Source organism: Protopterus annectens, chromosome 10.part0 (genome assembly GCF_019279795.1).
Source record: "Protopterus annectens isolate FY-2018-M chromosome 10.part0, PAN1.0, whole genome shotgun sequence".
NCBI lineage: Eukaryota > Metazoa > Chordata > Ceratodontiformes > Protopteridae > Protopterus > Protopterus annectens.
Window position 1 is genome coordinate 963,666,598 of NC_056744.1, and position 15,143 is coordinate 963,681,740.

General features: G+C 38.5%; 1 protein-coding gene across 1 annotated transcript in view; it reads left to right on the forward strand.

Annotated features, from left to right (window-relative positions):
- The first annotated feature begins 6,500 nt into the window (after positions 1–6,500).
- Positions 6,501–15,143, forward strand: part of LOC122813421 (neurogenic locus notch homolog protein 2-like) — a 1,182,542-nt gene continuing 1,173,899 nt past the window's right edge. Inside the window, exon 1 of the mRNA XM_044085736.1 lies at positions 6,501–6,830. Within this exon, the coding sequence (XP_043941671.1) occupies positions 6,755–6,830 (76 nt within the window). The 5' untranslated portion in view covers positions 6,501–6,754. The remainder of the gene's footprint in view (positions 6,831–15,143) is intronic.

Sequence of the window (15,143 nt, forward strand, 5' to 3'; positions counted from 1 at the left end):
ATCATCATCATCTTTTTTCAGCTGTTCTCATTAGGGGTCGCCACAGTGGATCATCCGTTTCCATTTCTTCCTGTCCTCTGCATCTTGCTCTGTCACACCAACCACCTGCATGTCCTCTCTCACCACATCCATAAACTTTATCTTAGGCCTTCCTCTTTTCCTGTTACCTGGTAGCTTCATCTTTAGCATCTTTTTCCCAATACACTCAGCATCCCTCCTCAGCACATGTCCAAACCAACGTAATTTTGTCTCTCTGGCTCTGGCTCCAAACCTTCCAACCTAGGCTGACCCTCTAATATACTTATTCCTAATCCTGTCAACCTTCGTCACACCCAGTGCAAATCTTAACATCTTTAAGTCTGCCACATCCAGCTCTAACTCCTGCCTTTTTGTCAATGCCACTGTCTCCAACCCGTATAACATAGCTGGTCTCACTACCCTCTTGTAGACCTTCCCTTTCACTCTTACTGGTACTCGTCCATCACAAATCACTCCTGGCACTCTTCTCCACCCACTCCATCCTGCCTGTACTCTCTTCTTCACTTCTCTTCCACACTCACCATTACTCTGAACTATTGATCCCAAGTATTTAAACTCATCCACCTTCGCCACCTCTACTCCTTGCATCCTCACCATTCCTCTATCCTCCCTCTCATTCACACACATATATTCTGTCTTAGTCCTGCTGACCTTCATTCCTCTTCTCTCTAGAGCATATCTCCATCTCTCCAGGGTCTTCTCCACCTGTTCCCTACACTCACTACAGATCACAATGTCATCTGCAAACATCATAGTTCACGGGGACTCCTGTCTGGTCTCATCTGTCAACCTGTCCATCACCATTGCAAATAAGAAAGGGCTCAGAGCTGATCCTTGATGTAATCCCACCTCCACCTTAAATGCATCTGTCACTACCACTGCAGGCCTCACCGCTGTCACACTACCCTCGTACATATCCTGTACCACTCTTACATACTTCTCTGACACTCCCGACTTCCTCATACTATACCACAACTCCTCTCTAGGCACCCTGTCATATGCATTCTCTAAGTCTACAAAAGCACAATGCAACGCCTTCTGACCTTCTCTGTACTTCTCCATCAACACTCTCAGAGCAAACATAGCATCTGTAGTGCTCTTTTCCGGCATTAAACCATACTGCTGATCACTAATCATCACGTCCCTTCTTAACCTAGCTTCCACTACTCTTTCCCATAACTTCATGCTGTGACTGATCAGTATAATCCCTCTGTAGTTACTACAGCTCTGCACATCACCCTTATTCTTAGAAATCGGTACCAAAACACTTTTTCTCCATTCCTCAGGCATCCTCTCACTTTCCAAAATTTCATTAAATAATGTGGTAAAAAACTCCACTGCCATTTCACCTAAACACCTCCATGCTTCCACAGGTATGTCATCTGGGCCAACAGCCTTTCCATTCTTCATCCTCTTCATAGCTATTCTTACTTTCTCCTTGCCAATCCATTGCACTTCATGATTCACTATCCCCAACATCATCCAACCTTTTCTCCCTCACAGTCTCTTCATTCATCAACCCCTCAAAGTACTCTTTCCATCTGCTCAACACACTCTCCTCGCCTGTAAGTATGTTTCCCTCATTATCCTTTATCACCTTTATTATGGCAGTTTATAGAAAACAAAATGAGAGTATCAATCAATCTAGAGACTGAATCTATACCTAGTTTGATTCGACTTTTAATTAGGTGCCTTGAAAAGACAGATAATCAAAAATTAAGTACCTCACATATCTATAAGGTACTGAGAGAAGACACTCTAAAGTTTGACTCAGATTTTTGGAATTACTATGTAAAGATTAATGGAGAACAAATATCTGATGAATCCAAAAATTGTTATTAATTCTACGTATTGCACCTCTTCATTATATTGGAGATTGTATATATGGAAATTTATGAATGGGAGTTTCTATACTCCACATAAAATAAATCTTATACTCAAAAATAGTGAAAGTAAATGTTGGAAATGTGATGAATTACTAGAGGCCAACAGGGTTCACATGTTCATTGAATGTAGAAATGTTGTTCAATACCGGAAAGACTTCAGATATTTTGTAAATGCTTTATGGTCTGATAACTGTCATATTTCTAACTCTTTAATCCTATTCAATGTTCCTATACCTAATGTAATACCTAAATCTCAGAGTCAGTTACTCTGGTCAATTCTTGCAATTGCCAGAAAAGTTATTACTTTGAACTGGAAAAGTAAACAAGATTTGATGTTTAAAGATTTTATTAATTTAGCAAAAGTTGTTTGTAAAAAAGAACTGCATACCATTTGTTATAGAACTCATAACATTACTCATAAAAAAGAACATGACAGAAATTGGAAAACTTTTTGAACAAATACTGATAACTTCTCATGGATAAAATGATTGTTTATCATGGATGAATGTAAATATGTTATTGTTTTATTGTATTTGTTATATGTACATTTGCGTATGTTTATAATGAAAACAAAATAAAAATGCTTTTGAAAAAAAAAAGAATAGCACTGGATGTCTGTAACAACTGGATACCTTTCAGCCACTTTAAAAACAATATTGTGATTTTTTTCTCAGCTTTACCCATGATCCTTAAGTTCATAGATAATACGTTTGTAGCTATTTGTAGGATTCTATGTTATTAACTTACTTAACTCCATATAAAATGTATTCATCACCAGTTACATTATCTCCAGCAATCTGTAGAGTCATAAGTAAATAAAATAAGAGTGCGGTCCTTTTTTATTTCTCCAAATGTTTTTGTTTCCAATACTGTGACAGGAATGGACCCCATTCCTGATGCAGGGGAAAGAATAGCACTGGAGGTCTGGTAACAATTGGATACCTTTCAGCCACTTTAAAAACAACATTGTGATTTTTTTCTCAGATTTACCAGTGATCCTTAAGTTCATAGATAATACGTTTGTAGCTGTTTGTAGGATTCTACGTTATTAACTTACTTAATTAACTTCATATAAAATGCATTCATCACCAGTTACATTATCTGCAGCAATCTGTAGATTCATAAGTAAATAAAATAAAAGAGTGCAGTCCTATTTTTATTTCTCCAAATGTTTTTGTTTCTAATACTGTGATAGGAAAGGACCCCATTCTGACGCAGGAGCAGTTAAAAGCTAACAACTGCCCAGCACTCACCAATCTAGTCCAACCCAACAGCAATCCTAGAGCTCTAAGATCCTTAAATAAACTATTGTTAAAGATTACCCAAGCCCACAACACAAGAGTAACCGCCCTTTTTTCCCATAAAATTGTCAAGCTGTGGAACATTCTTCCTCAACCTATGGCTAAAAACCCCAGCATTCATGGGTTTAAAAACCTCCTTAAGGAACATTTAGCAATCTTGGTTAACCTACCTACTACTCCTTTACATTACCCTAAACTAGTTTATTCTCACAGCTACAACTATTAACTGCTGAAGGCTATCTTGATTCTACACTCAGTTTCAGTTAGCAGTGTATACACATATACTGCTTTGTCTTTAACTGTTATGTAGACTGCATTTCTCTATCTTGCAATTACTGTATCACACTGTTCTCACTATTAACTCATTCGGCCAGTTTTTTATCACTAACTGTGCCATTTTTTGTTAAATTTGTTAATTTGTTAATTATTTGCTAATTATTGTTATATAACTAATTTCTTTACTGACTTGCTTTGTACATTGTTGATTAATACATGTTCAATTTGATTGTTTAATAATGTCTATTTGTATGTACGGAACTTTTCTCCCTGGGCCTCCCCTGAAAATAGGCCTCATGCCCAGTCGGACATTACCCGGTAAACAAAATAAATAAATTAATTAATATTGCTTCGTTCTTTGATATTTGCCAAGAGTGAGGTCATCTTTCAAGCACACACTATGATACATGAAGGTCATTTACCAAAATTTTAAAAATCAGCCCTGCCCAGTCATAGGATTTGAACATGCTTAAACATCATTTTATAACTCAAATGTTAGAGAAGTTATTTAATGCGTAACACATTCTACTTACCGCTTTTATGTACAATGCTTTTTTTTAAATAAATATGGATATTCAGACATATGTATGTGTGTGTGTGTGTGTCTATAATTTTCCATAATGTAAACAAAAATTAACTAGAAAATATAATGTAAAGACTCTAAAAAAATGCATTCCTTTATAAAGAGAGCAAAAAAGCAAACAACCAAGACTAGAGGAGACAGAGGTAGGAGCTGTCTCGAGCTTGGCTCGAGAATTAGCATAAGCTCTGCTCTGGCTCATGATCCATCAGTTTAAAGAGACAAGTGCAGAGCCACAATCACAAGTTTTTTTTTTTTTTTTTTTGAGTAACTGCTGACTATTGATTCAGACCAGGCCTGCAGGCTGTGAGTGCTTTCTGTTAGGTCAGGTCTGCATAGCTAACCATCAAGGTTGGCTGGAATACCAGACAGGGTAGTGCCATATGCCTTACTGATAAAAACAAAGAAGATTTAAACATTTTTCATGGGAGAGGACTATTGCAAGACATTGTAGTTGGGCAATTCTTTTATAAAAAGATTTGCAGCTCATTTTTAGGATGAGAGTTGCTTTATTTCCTTTACTCCAGAGTGCTTGCATGTTTCCAGAGAGGGGGGAAAAGCCTGTTTCAGTGAGAGAATAAAGTGAGATCAGGAGATCTTGAAAAACACTACCAGTGCTAAGGACAGCATGGGTAGAATTATTTTGTGCTTCTTTGTTTTTATTGAGGTAAGCCCCAATCTCTCAATTGTCCCTGATTTTAGCTCAATGCTGTGAATCTCAGAGAGGTGCTTTGTGTACATTTGGGGCGAGTATATGTGCTGAAGAGCAACATGTTGAAATTATTATATTATTGTAGTAGTAGTTTCACTTTCCTCATCATCAAGCATCAGACATGTTCAGAGAACTGGGCTGTCCTTTTGGGGAGGGGGTATAGAGGCATCTTGTATATGGAAGTACAAGGCCATCATATAATTACTGCTTGCAAATAAAAGTGTTATGCTTTGCTGGAGGCAATAAATTTGTTAACCAGTCACAAGCTGAAACAGCAAAATGCTACTGTAGTTCTTACGCTTTTCATTCTTTTTTTCAGTGAGAAATGAGTGTACAGGAAGGTGCTATCAATTTGGGGGCATAAAATACATGAAAGCAAAGGGCACTTATGGTTGATATGGTTTGCTGGAGGGCAGTATCCATCAAAGAGTATAGTTTCCCATTATTATATTTTGTGGCAACTTCACAGTCAGAGGTGGTGTGCCTTCTCAGCAGGGCATGGTATAGTTTGTGCATTTTGTACCCAAACGGGTTATTGAGAAAAATTTTTTTTTAATTACTGTGGGTTGCTGTGTATCTAGTTTTTACCTTGGGGTTGTTTGCCCATTTCTTTCAAAGGGTGGTTAATCTACTGTGCATTAAATCATCATTAGACCAGAAGGGGAAAAAACATTTTTTTTTTCGGGAGCCAGGGCAACATTCCTGCTCCTGCATGCAGAGCGGTCTACTTGTCTGTTATTGCTTGTATTTTTTCCCATTTTTCATTGTTAGCAGACCTGTGGATTAGGCACAGGGAAGGAGATGAGCTGAGTGCAAGCAATTAGAGTGACCAACATACAATCAGTATTCATTGGAGTGAATGCTGACAATGTCAATGTCTGCTTGCTTGTGACTTTTTTTTTTCTTACATAATTGCATCTGGACTTCCAGATGGAGTTATTTTTAACAGAGCTACTGGCTCGACTCTTATTGGGCTACAATTGCTAAACCAGACCCTTGGCTTGGCTCTTCTTCAAAAATCCCAAGCTTACCCACCTTTAAGAGAGCAAAACAGTCATTCAATAACTTAACAAAAATGCAAAGTTGTGAAGAAAAAAAGGAGAGACAAAAAGACAGAGGGATAGACAGGCAACCCCGTTCGTATTTTACTGTGCTTTATGTTTAATCGTGTAAAGTGTTCCAATACTTATTGGCTACCGTTTGCCGCAGCAGTGGTTTAATTTTATCCAGGAGCATCAAAAAAGTTACTTGTGCTATGAGGTGATACCGCCTCCCCTGCACTTTCTTGAAGCGCGGCATTGCCAATGAATTACTTTCTGCCACTCGGTATGCTAAGTACAGCAGTGAGTTGGCTCGTTCCCAGAAGTGATGGAGTTAATAAACCTTCACTGTACAGCTATGTGTGGGTAAGTCCGTCCTAAGACTGAACATTTTTTTCAAGTTCTACAATGGAAATTCCTCCGCCGCAGTCGCTGCCTACCCTGCAGGGATATGAGCCCAGAAAATAGTTCATTTGGCATGTGAAGTGTGCCTTTGTATTTCTCTTGCAGTCCCCACGTTTAAGAATTACCCCTGCCCTCACGATGACAGAGCGGTAGGGAAGGGACCAGTAAAGTTTACCATTTCCTCAGTGGGTGTGTTGTTTTTGAGAAGAGGCGGGGTAGGGAGGGGGTTGTAACAGGGCGGAAGGAGACGATGAAAAAAGTTTGTGAAAAGAAAAAAAAAGTTTTGATTCACTGTAATAGCTCTGGTACGAGTGTTTTTGACATGGTCGTTAACAGGGACTGATTGATTCGTCTTTTAATTTTTGTATGGATTTCTAATGTGGACATTTTGGAGAGCCTGACACCTGATTGGCGAAGTGTTTCAAACCAGCACCGAACCTGAAGTACTAGAGGATCAAGTTGCCTACATTCTTACACTTTCTCCCTCCATCCGTCTGTAAGAGGCTGCGGGCGCGATGGGGGGAGTTAGGCGCAATGGCTGTGGATGTCTTTATCTAATACTTAGTTGCAGTTGTTTCTACTTTTCTTACGGTGAGGATTTTTGTTTTCCTCGAACCGGGGATGTTTGTTTTGGTTTAGTTCTGAGGCTGGTAATGACCTTGTCAAAAGTGTGATAACAATCATTTGATTGACAGGTACATTTTTTATACAGTCTGATGCCTACGAAACGGAGACACAACCTTACGGAAATAAAAAAAAATACTGTGACCCACTTCCTTGCCTGTTATGGGCATATTTCTTAATGAGTATAGTGAACGGTGGAAACAGATTATTACATCATTGAGCAAATCGTAGTGATTTGCAGTAGATAGTAATATCCGACATTGTCAGAGCGATTGTAGGCTTAGTTATGATCCTTTTGAAATATATAGGCTGTAGAGGGCCGGAGGGTGAAGTTGTGGGTTTTGAAGAACACCTTTAATAGTCACGTTTTTTGTTTTGTTTGTTTCTGCATTTTAGCACATGTGGTGTTGATTATGCTGTGGATAGGTTTTTGACGTCACCATTATAGATGGCTTCACTTTGACAGCCGGTCACATGATGGCAAGCCGAATCTTAATTAGATGGCTCAGCGGGTACCAACCAGTTCTTGGTTATGAGTTGGAACCCGCTGAGCCATCTAATTAAGATTCGGCTTGCCACCATGTGACCCAGTGCCAAAGTTTATTTCAACTTTTTTGGAGGGGGGCGGCGGCTTGAGAAAGGTGGGAGCAGTGGGGTTTGAGGATCGTTGGCTGTATAAAAGTGGTACATTATTTCTCAGCTGTCAGAAAATTTTATTTTATTTTCAAACTGTACCAGGGTATTAAGATAATTTTAGCTTGCTACTCCGTGCTTAGCGAAAGATGGGTATTATGTGTTTATAAGAGAATTGAGTTAAAAGTTAGACTGCCTTATGGGCCATAGGGAGAATGAATTTGTTGCATGTATTGCACAGGGCCCTTTTTCATAACAAATAAGTTCTAAAAAACTGTTCAGAATTGTTGACTTACATATAATGTGAGAAGAAAACAAAGTTCTCTAATGCATGTTGTGTATTACATTAAACTGAGATAATTTCTGTCAGTCTACAAAGCAGCTCAGATCTTTCAGAGTGGTAATGTGTCAGAGATCTGTAAAACATACTTTCTCTGGTAATAGTGGTTCTGTTTTCTGGCTACAGATAGACATGACATTTGTAAAAGGGGTAAGGCAGCCATGATTTAAGTGGGTGAAAACTTTAAACATAGTTGTATAAGTAAGACTACTTGAACTGTTGCATTCAGGCAGTAGAGAAATGTGTGCCATTTTGATTAAAGTTGAACAAATACATTCACTGTAACACAACACTGGTTGTGCAATACAAGGTTATTGGATTTTTTAACAGTTTGCGATAATCAAGTCTGTAAATTTCCCTGGTCCTTGCAGAAGTTTGTCTGGAACCAATAGCATACTAGTACTGTATTTTCTGAAGCTACCTCCAGCAGTGCTAAGTGAAGGAAAACCTTTACTGCCCACAGTTTATTGTGGTGATGGCAATGAAGGTTGTACTTTACAAATGAGCATAGATGTTCTCTGAGTTTTCCACCCGACTTCACTTAATCATTGCTGAGGCTGGCCTCAGTGGAAAATCCTAGCTCTGTGACATTCTAGACACAATCACGATATGTTTGAAATAAAAAGCTTAACTTTTTACTTGCTGTTAAATGGTTGTCTTCTTTAATGCTTCTTGTCAAATAACATTTTTGACTATGCGTAGATGATGAAACTGCAGGAGAAAAAGGTGTCTTCGGTAATCATACTTGAATGAATTTGTTTTTTTTTCTTTCTACTTTTGTCTGGGTTTAATTGCTTCCTTACCACTATGAATGCATGCGTACAATGAGTTTTTCTTCTTGTAAGGCTGAGGTGCTGCCTGTATAGACAGTTTAGCATCAGGTTATCATGTACAAAGCGTATGAGCTGCTTTCTAGTGCAGAAAGAGCTTCTGTAGGGCAGAGTCTGCAGTTTATCAAGAGTGCAGCAGTGTAAACCCAGCAAAGAATATTATTTGATATTACAGTGTGTGTGTGCGTGTGTGTGTCTCCTTGTAAGGTGATAGTTGCTGTGTATCCAGCACTGATTAGATTATTGTTAGCTACTGGCAGCAAGTGTGTTCTGTGCTTTGAGTATTAATCCAGCAGTGATAGTATTACTATTGCATGCTTTCTGATGTCAGTCTGTGTCAGAGGGAATGTGCATGAATGTGTACATACATATAGGTGTAGATGGACTTCTTATTGAGCAAATGAATGAATGCTCATTAACTGTGCTTGTGAAGGACAGTTCATGTGTTTGTATCCTTGTGACCTGTCAGTGTGCTGCAAAGTTTCATACCAGCATTTTTTTTTGTTTGTTTTTTTCCTTGATGTCCTGCTTTGGGTACTGTGTTTCATTTTGTAGGACAGGAGAGGAAACTGATAGTGGGTGACTGTGCTGGGCCATGGCATATACTCAGCTAGTTTGGTCTACTTTGTTTCAGATTGTTTCATTGTGCAGGAACAGTCAGTTAGTGACCAGGCAGCTGTTCACTCAGATATGCAAAACCAGTGATAGACGAAGTTCAGAAAAATACATCATCTACAAGTTATTTACTTTGTAAACAAGTGTCTTTTCCTATCAAAGTTGGCATTTAGTTTTGAGACAGTGCTTGTTTAATTGTGTGTTCATAGATATTTTTTACCTTTTTTATGTGGTTACATTACGTATAACCCTCTAGTTTTCACTGCCAGTGGTTCAGAAGGTTGCACACTTCCTTGTGATACTGGAAGATCAAACGATTGTGGGTTGTAGGCTCACGTGGTTCCTCTTCCAAAGAGTCATAGTGAAGTGTGGTATGAGGGGGTGGGGGGCTTTGCTGCGTACTTTAAATGAGATGTTAAACAGTACCTCATTGTACCTGTTTTGCTGGTAGATGGTTGTGAAATAATTTATGATTTTTATTCAGCAGAGCAGTGGAATTTTTCTGCTGTCTTAGCCATATGTTCCATATTCACTCTGAACACCCCCTCTTGTCATAATTAAGTATCCCTGTATACTTACTTAGTTTCATAGTCTATCTATTTAACTAAGTAAATCTATTTCTGTTTCCAGGTGGGATTAAGTAATCATGCAGTTTGCATGTTTTATTCACCTTCTCCTCATTTTTTGTTTTATTTCATTTGGTAACCTGGTAAGTGGGCTGGTTCAAAGACTCTTTAGAGCAATACTAAAACATTGTTAATACAGTAATTAAAAAAGTTCATAGTGAGTTGTAGAGCATTAGGTTTCAAGCTCTATTGAACATATAGTAGTTGCAGTTTTTAAAAAGTGTGAATCAATTTGACGCAGTTGATTAGAAGCAAAGAAGGTGTCAAGAGAAGAGCTGGATGTAATATGAGAAATAAAAATTGTACAATTTTGTTTCCAAAAATTGTGAAATTGTAAAACATTTATACTGTTTGTTTTACTACGGTGAGATAAAAATGTTCTGTATGAGGCTTTGACTCTTCCTTCTTCTTAGGATTCAGATACTTCTGGAGATTGTTTGCTGTTTGTTGATTTTTGAATTGTTGAGTAGTTTTGGTCTAATACTGGAGTTTATACAACTGCAGCATTAAAATTTGTGTTGCCTTCAGTAGAATATGCATTTCTTCTGGACTTTTCCACAGAACTACATGTAGTAAGTAATGAAAAATGTGCCGATTGTGAAAAAACTTAATGGCTTGCTCAGTGGGCATTTTTACATATATTTTTAGGGGGAGCAGGGCTTGCTGTTTACTGCAGGGGGGATTTTTTAAATTCAGATGTTAACCAGATGGGCCCATCGAACACAAGTACCACCTTTCAGGTGACTTGCTCAGGGTCACACAGTTTGAAGGTGAAAATTGAGGGAATCAAACCCAGGACTACACGATGAAACTCGTTAGTAGCTCATAGCCTTAGCTGCCTCATGTTAGTGCTGTAGTGTGTTCATCTAGTGAACTGTGTGCTTTGCAGGGAAATATACTACAACAATGTCACCAACCTTCCCAGTACATAAAACACTTCTTTGCAGCGTTCCTATTTGTACAGCATCCCTCTGAAATGACAACAGTCACTCAGATGCAGCATGTTCTTGAACCCCACAGCACAACAGTACAGAGTATAATCTTGTGGTAAAAACAAACTTGCTTTTGTATTCTTCCCTAGCTACATGGAGAGGAATATCAAACTGCAGTCATGTTTATGTCCTTCCATGACCACCTCTACTACATCCAACATACTCCTTTACAGTAGCAGCAAGCTCCTCAGCATGAACTGCATGCACTTTCAGCAACAGAATCCCTTAACATGTGGACTATGTGACAAGATACCCTCCTCCCACAAAGCATGCCCATTCAGTACCAGAAAGTTCTCACAGCAGGGGGGAAATGTTGTATTTGCCATTGGGTGTTCTATTTCAACATGGGCAGATTCCTTTTGCTAATCAACTTTGTCTCTGTACTTTACTTTTAAACACCGTGTTTGCTGTGTGTGCCTTCAGTTTTTAGGGCATGTTGAATGTTGTAATAAAGTTGTGGTAGTTTTAAGGGCATGGTTTTGCATATCAGGGAGCTTTTCACTATAGGATTGCTGCTGCTGTAACTGCAGGACCTGTTTGTGATTGCTATTGCTGCACATGTGTGGGTGTATTTGCATCTCTGAGACTTACTGTTGCTGCAGGAACATGTTTTGTGTTTTGCCACCTTAATGAGTGCTTCCTTTTATATAGGCTGGAGGACTTGCTCAGGCATGCTGTGGGCATGATGTTTGTAGTGGGGAAGCTTACTGTCTCTGAAGGAGCACATCATGTGTGCTGGAAGTTTGCTTATTCTGTGGAGGCATCCAGTGTATGCTAGGGTGGACCGTGCTTTTCTTGTATGGGTAAATTCTGCTGGGTATGCTGTCACTTCGGATGTACTTACATGTTGTCCCGGTGTGTGTTTGTGATGAAACATGCTGCTACTATTGGGGCTTGCTGTATATGGTGAGAGGTTTGCTGGTGATTGTAAGTATAGGGAGGCTTTCTGTTTCATGTACTGTTGAGTTTGCTACTTGAAAAGCACACTGCATTTGCTGACCACAGTCACTGCTAAGGGGCTTGTTGTCCCTGCAGTGATATGAAGAATGTGTTTTGAGTTTGTAGAATCTGTATGCAATATGGGTTAAGTAAGTAGGAGCATGCAGTGTATGGTTGTACTGCAGGAGTATTGTGTGTACTGGGGACCTTCTTGTCCTCACAGAGTTGTTTGCTGTTGTTGTACTGCTACATATATGGTGGAGAACTGGCTGCCACTGCAGGGTTGCACTGAGCATTCTCTGGGAGTTTGTAGAGAGCTGGCTGTCACTGCAATGTTTCTCCATGATGTTTATAGACATTGATGGGATGCAGGCTTGATTCAGAATTTGTGTCCTGAAAGGTATGCAGTATACAAGTTAAGACAGCTTTTATTGTATATATGTTGCTCATATGTGCTGGTTTGGTCATTTCCAGAGGATTGGTCCATTGAAAGTTTATGCATGGAGTACTGGGGATCTTTGCAGTTCACTGTAACAGTATGCTTTATTTGTTGTGGCATTTGCTTTTATACCGTGCGTGCTGGAGAGGTTGTTCAGGTGGTGTGTGCTGTCTACAGGAAGCTATCTGCCAGTGTAGGTGTACTTAATGAGAGTCATGGAGCTTGCTGCCACTGTAAATGATTGTAATGCATGACACTTATTGTGGTTTATATTGTCAGTGTGTGTGTTTTGCATGTGTACGCAGTGTGAACTTTTCACTGCAGAATAGAGTGATATCGTTGTTGTGGTAGCATGTTTTTTATGCTGATTAGGTTGTTGGCACTGAAAAGATGTGTTCTTTGCTGGGTAAGCTTGCTGATATTGCATGGGTATGGATGGTATGTTTCTTTTTATGAGCTTGTTTTTATTTTAGGAGTACATTGTATATGTGTGTGTGTGTCAGGGGGAGGTGCATCCTGTCATTTTGCTTTCACTGCATAGTGCATGCTGTCATTGCATGAAGCACTCAGCTGTTGCAAAACCACAGATGGATGAGTAGCTTATGAGTTGTAGAGAAAACTGGCCACATGGCAGTGGCAAAGGAATGTGTATGTGAGTTAAATGCAGCAGCACAGTATACTGCTGCCATGTTTATGTATTTTATTTAGCAGTTTGGTTCACTGGTGCTCCTTTTCAGTCATGACCGAATTACAAAAACAATTTCTGAAAATGCTCAAAATACAATCTACCAGTAGCTGAAATGGGAAAAAATGGTTGGTTGTTAGGTACATGTGTTTTATCTCTTGAAGACTTGTTAGCTGAGGTGCTAAGATCGATTTTAAAGCTTTATCCTACTGTGGTCTGCTGTCCTCCTTGTTTGTGGTATTGCTTTTACTTGCTTATACTTGGTTGTTTTATACACGTGAAAGGTAGTCTTGATTAGTTTAATGCCACCCCCACCCCTGGGGAGGGCTGTATGTTTGTGGGTCAGTCAGCTGGAATATTTTCACTGCACTTTCTGCCAGGGACCTGCTATTTATTTATTTATTTATATAGCCTTCAGTTCATTCTCTCTTGTCCCCCTGTAACCTTTCCTTGTATCTGTGTCTCACTCACGTCACTGTAGGTAGCATGTTGAATTATGGAAATTTGTGTAATACTCATGGGGGTCGGATTAATTAAACGTCTTGCAGTTTTTGAAAAATAGAAGATATTTTGTAGCCCATCATAATCTTGTTTTCCAGTGATTTACTCCCACCCCTGTACCTGTAAGTTTACATTTGGCAAATACAGTGGTTTAACCTGCAGAGCACAAGAGCATTACAACTCTCATGTGTCAAATGGACATTGAAAGGGCTTTCTGCCTTTATAATTTGACTATTTTGAACCAGCACTTGCTTTCGATGTTACATGGGTATAGCAGAGCAGTTGGGCTACAATTGCACTGACAAGTAATAGTTTCATAGCACACTATATGCTCTGCGTATTTTAAGTAGTCTTACAAGAATTACTGCGTGATGTGTCGGCACATTGTGTGCTACACAAACTCAGTGAAACACTTAGCTGATGTTAATCAAAGTCCGGTGGAAACAATGGCTTATTGCTTTAATTTTTGTTTCTCCCCGTTGGGTTGTGTCATGTTCAGGAGCCATTTTTAGGCACTGCTGGGTTGTTCTAGTACAGACTTCTGCTTCCCTGCCTTACTGCTAACACTTTTTTTTTTTTTTTTTTTTTTTGGAGAGGGTTGGTTCCACTATGCAGAACTCTACTTCCCTGTCTCACACCTGGCAGTTGTGTTATTTTAATAACCAACGCTGCTGTTAAATAGAACAATGACCAAAAAAGCTTTCAGGCCAAAACCCTTTTTCCAATGCATTGAAAAAGGGTTTTGGCCTGAAAGCTTTGTTTTTGATAAAGGTTTTTGCTCTCAACGTTTAGTTGTGTTATTTTACCATACCCAAGATTTCACCTTAGGTTCCTTGTAGCCACTGATATGAAACTGGTTCCAAGCAGCAAAATATTCACCATTTTGTAAATGAAATGTATATTTCCACACATGGACCAAAATGGTTACCAGAAAACTTAACTAGACTGAAACTCTTCTGTGAGAAGTTTGCACATCAGCAGTAAAAATAAATATAGTGACACATTTCCTTAGTTAAGAATTGCACATTTCCCTACTTAATGTTGACACACTGAGATGGGCGCTCTTGAAGCTCTCACGTGTAACTGCTTCATTCTGCACAAGTTCTTTAAGTAAAGTTACTTTCCACTGCATGTTATGTTTACATTGTTTCCTTTTTTTTAACACCATTAATAACTTAATCATTTTCAACACTGACATGGGGTACACATACAGTGACAGAAAAGAAAACAAATCTTTGTAATATATATATATATATAGATATATATATGTGTGTGTGTATATATATATATATATATATATATATATGTATGTATATATATATATATATATATATATATATATATATATATATATATAATGTATATAAAATGTCTGTGTTTTCACAGTTAGCTTTCACTCTAGCATTACATAAATTGCTAAGTCCTGCCTTGCCTTAAATTTCAGTGTTCCTGAACATTATTCTGCATATATTGTTCCCACAAATTCCATTTATTAATATGTAATTTGCTATTTCACTTTTCTATAGAGTCTGCCTCCACTTTTTTATCCCATTTAAAATATTCAGTACTTCAGTTATTTTTTTTTAGGTTTTGATTTTGATTTGTTTTTTGGCAGCCAGTAAAATTTAGTAAAGTCGTACTATGTCTATGCAATTAAGATTTATATCTAAGCTAAGAAGT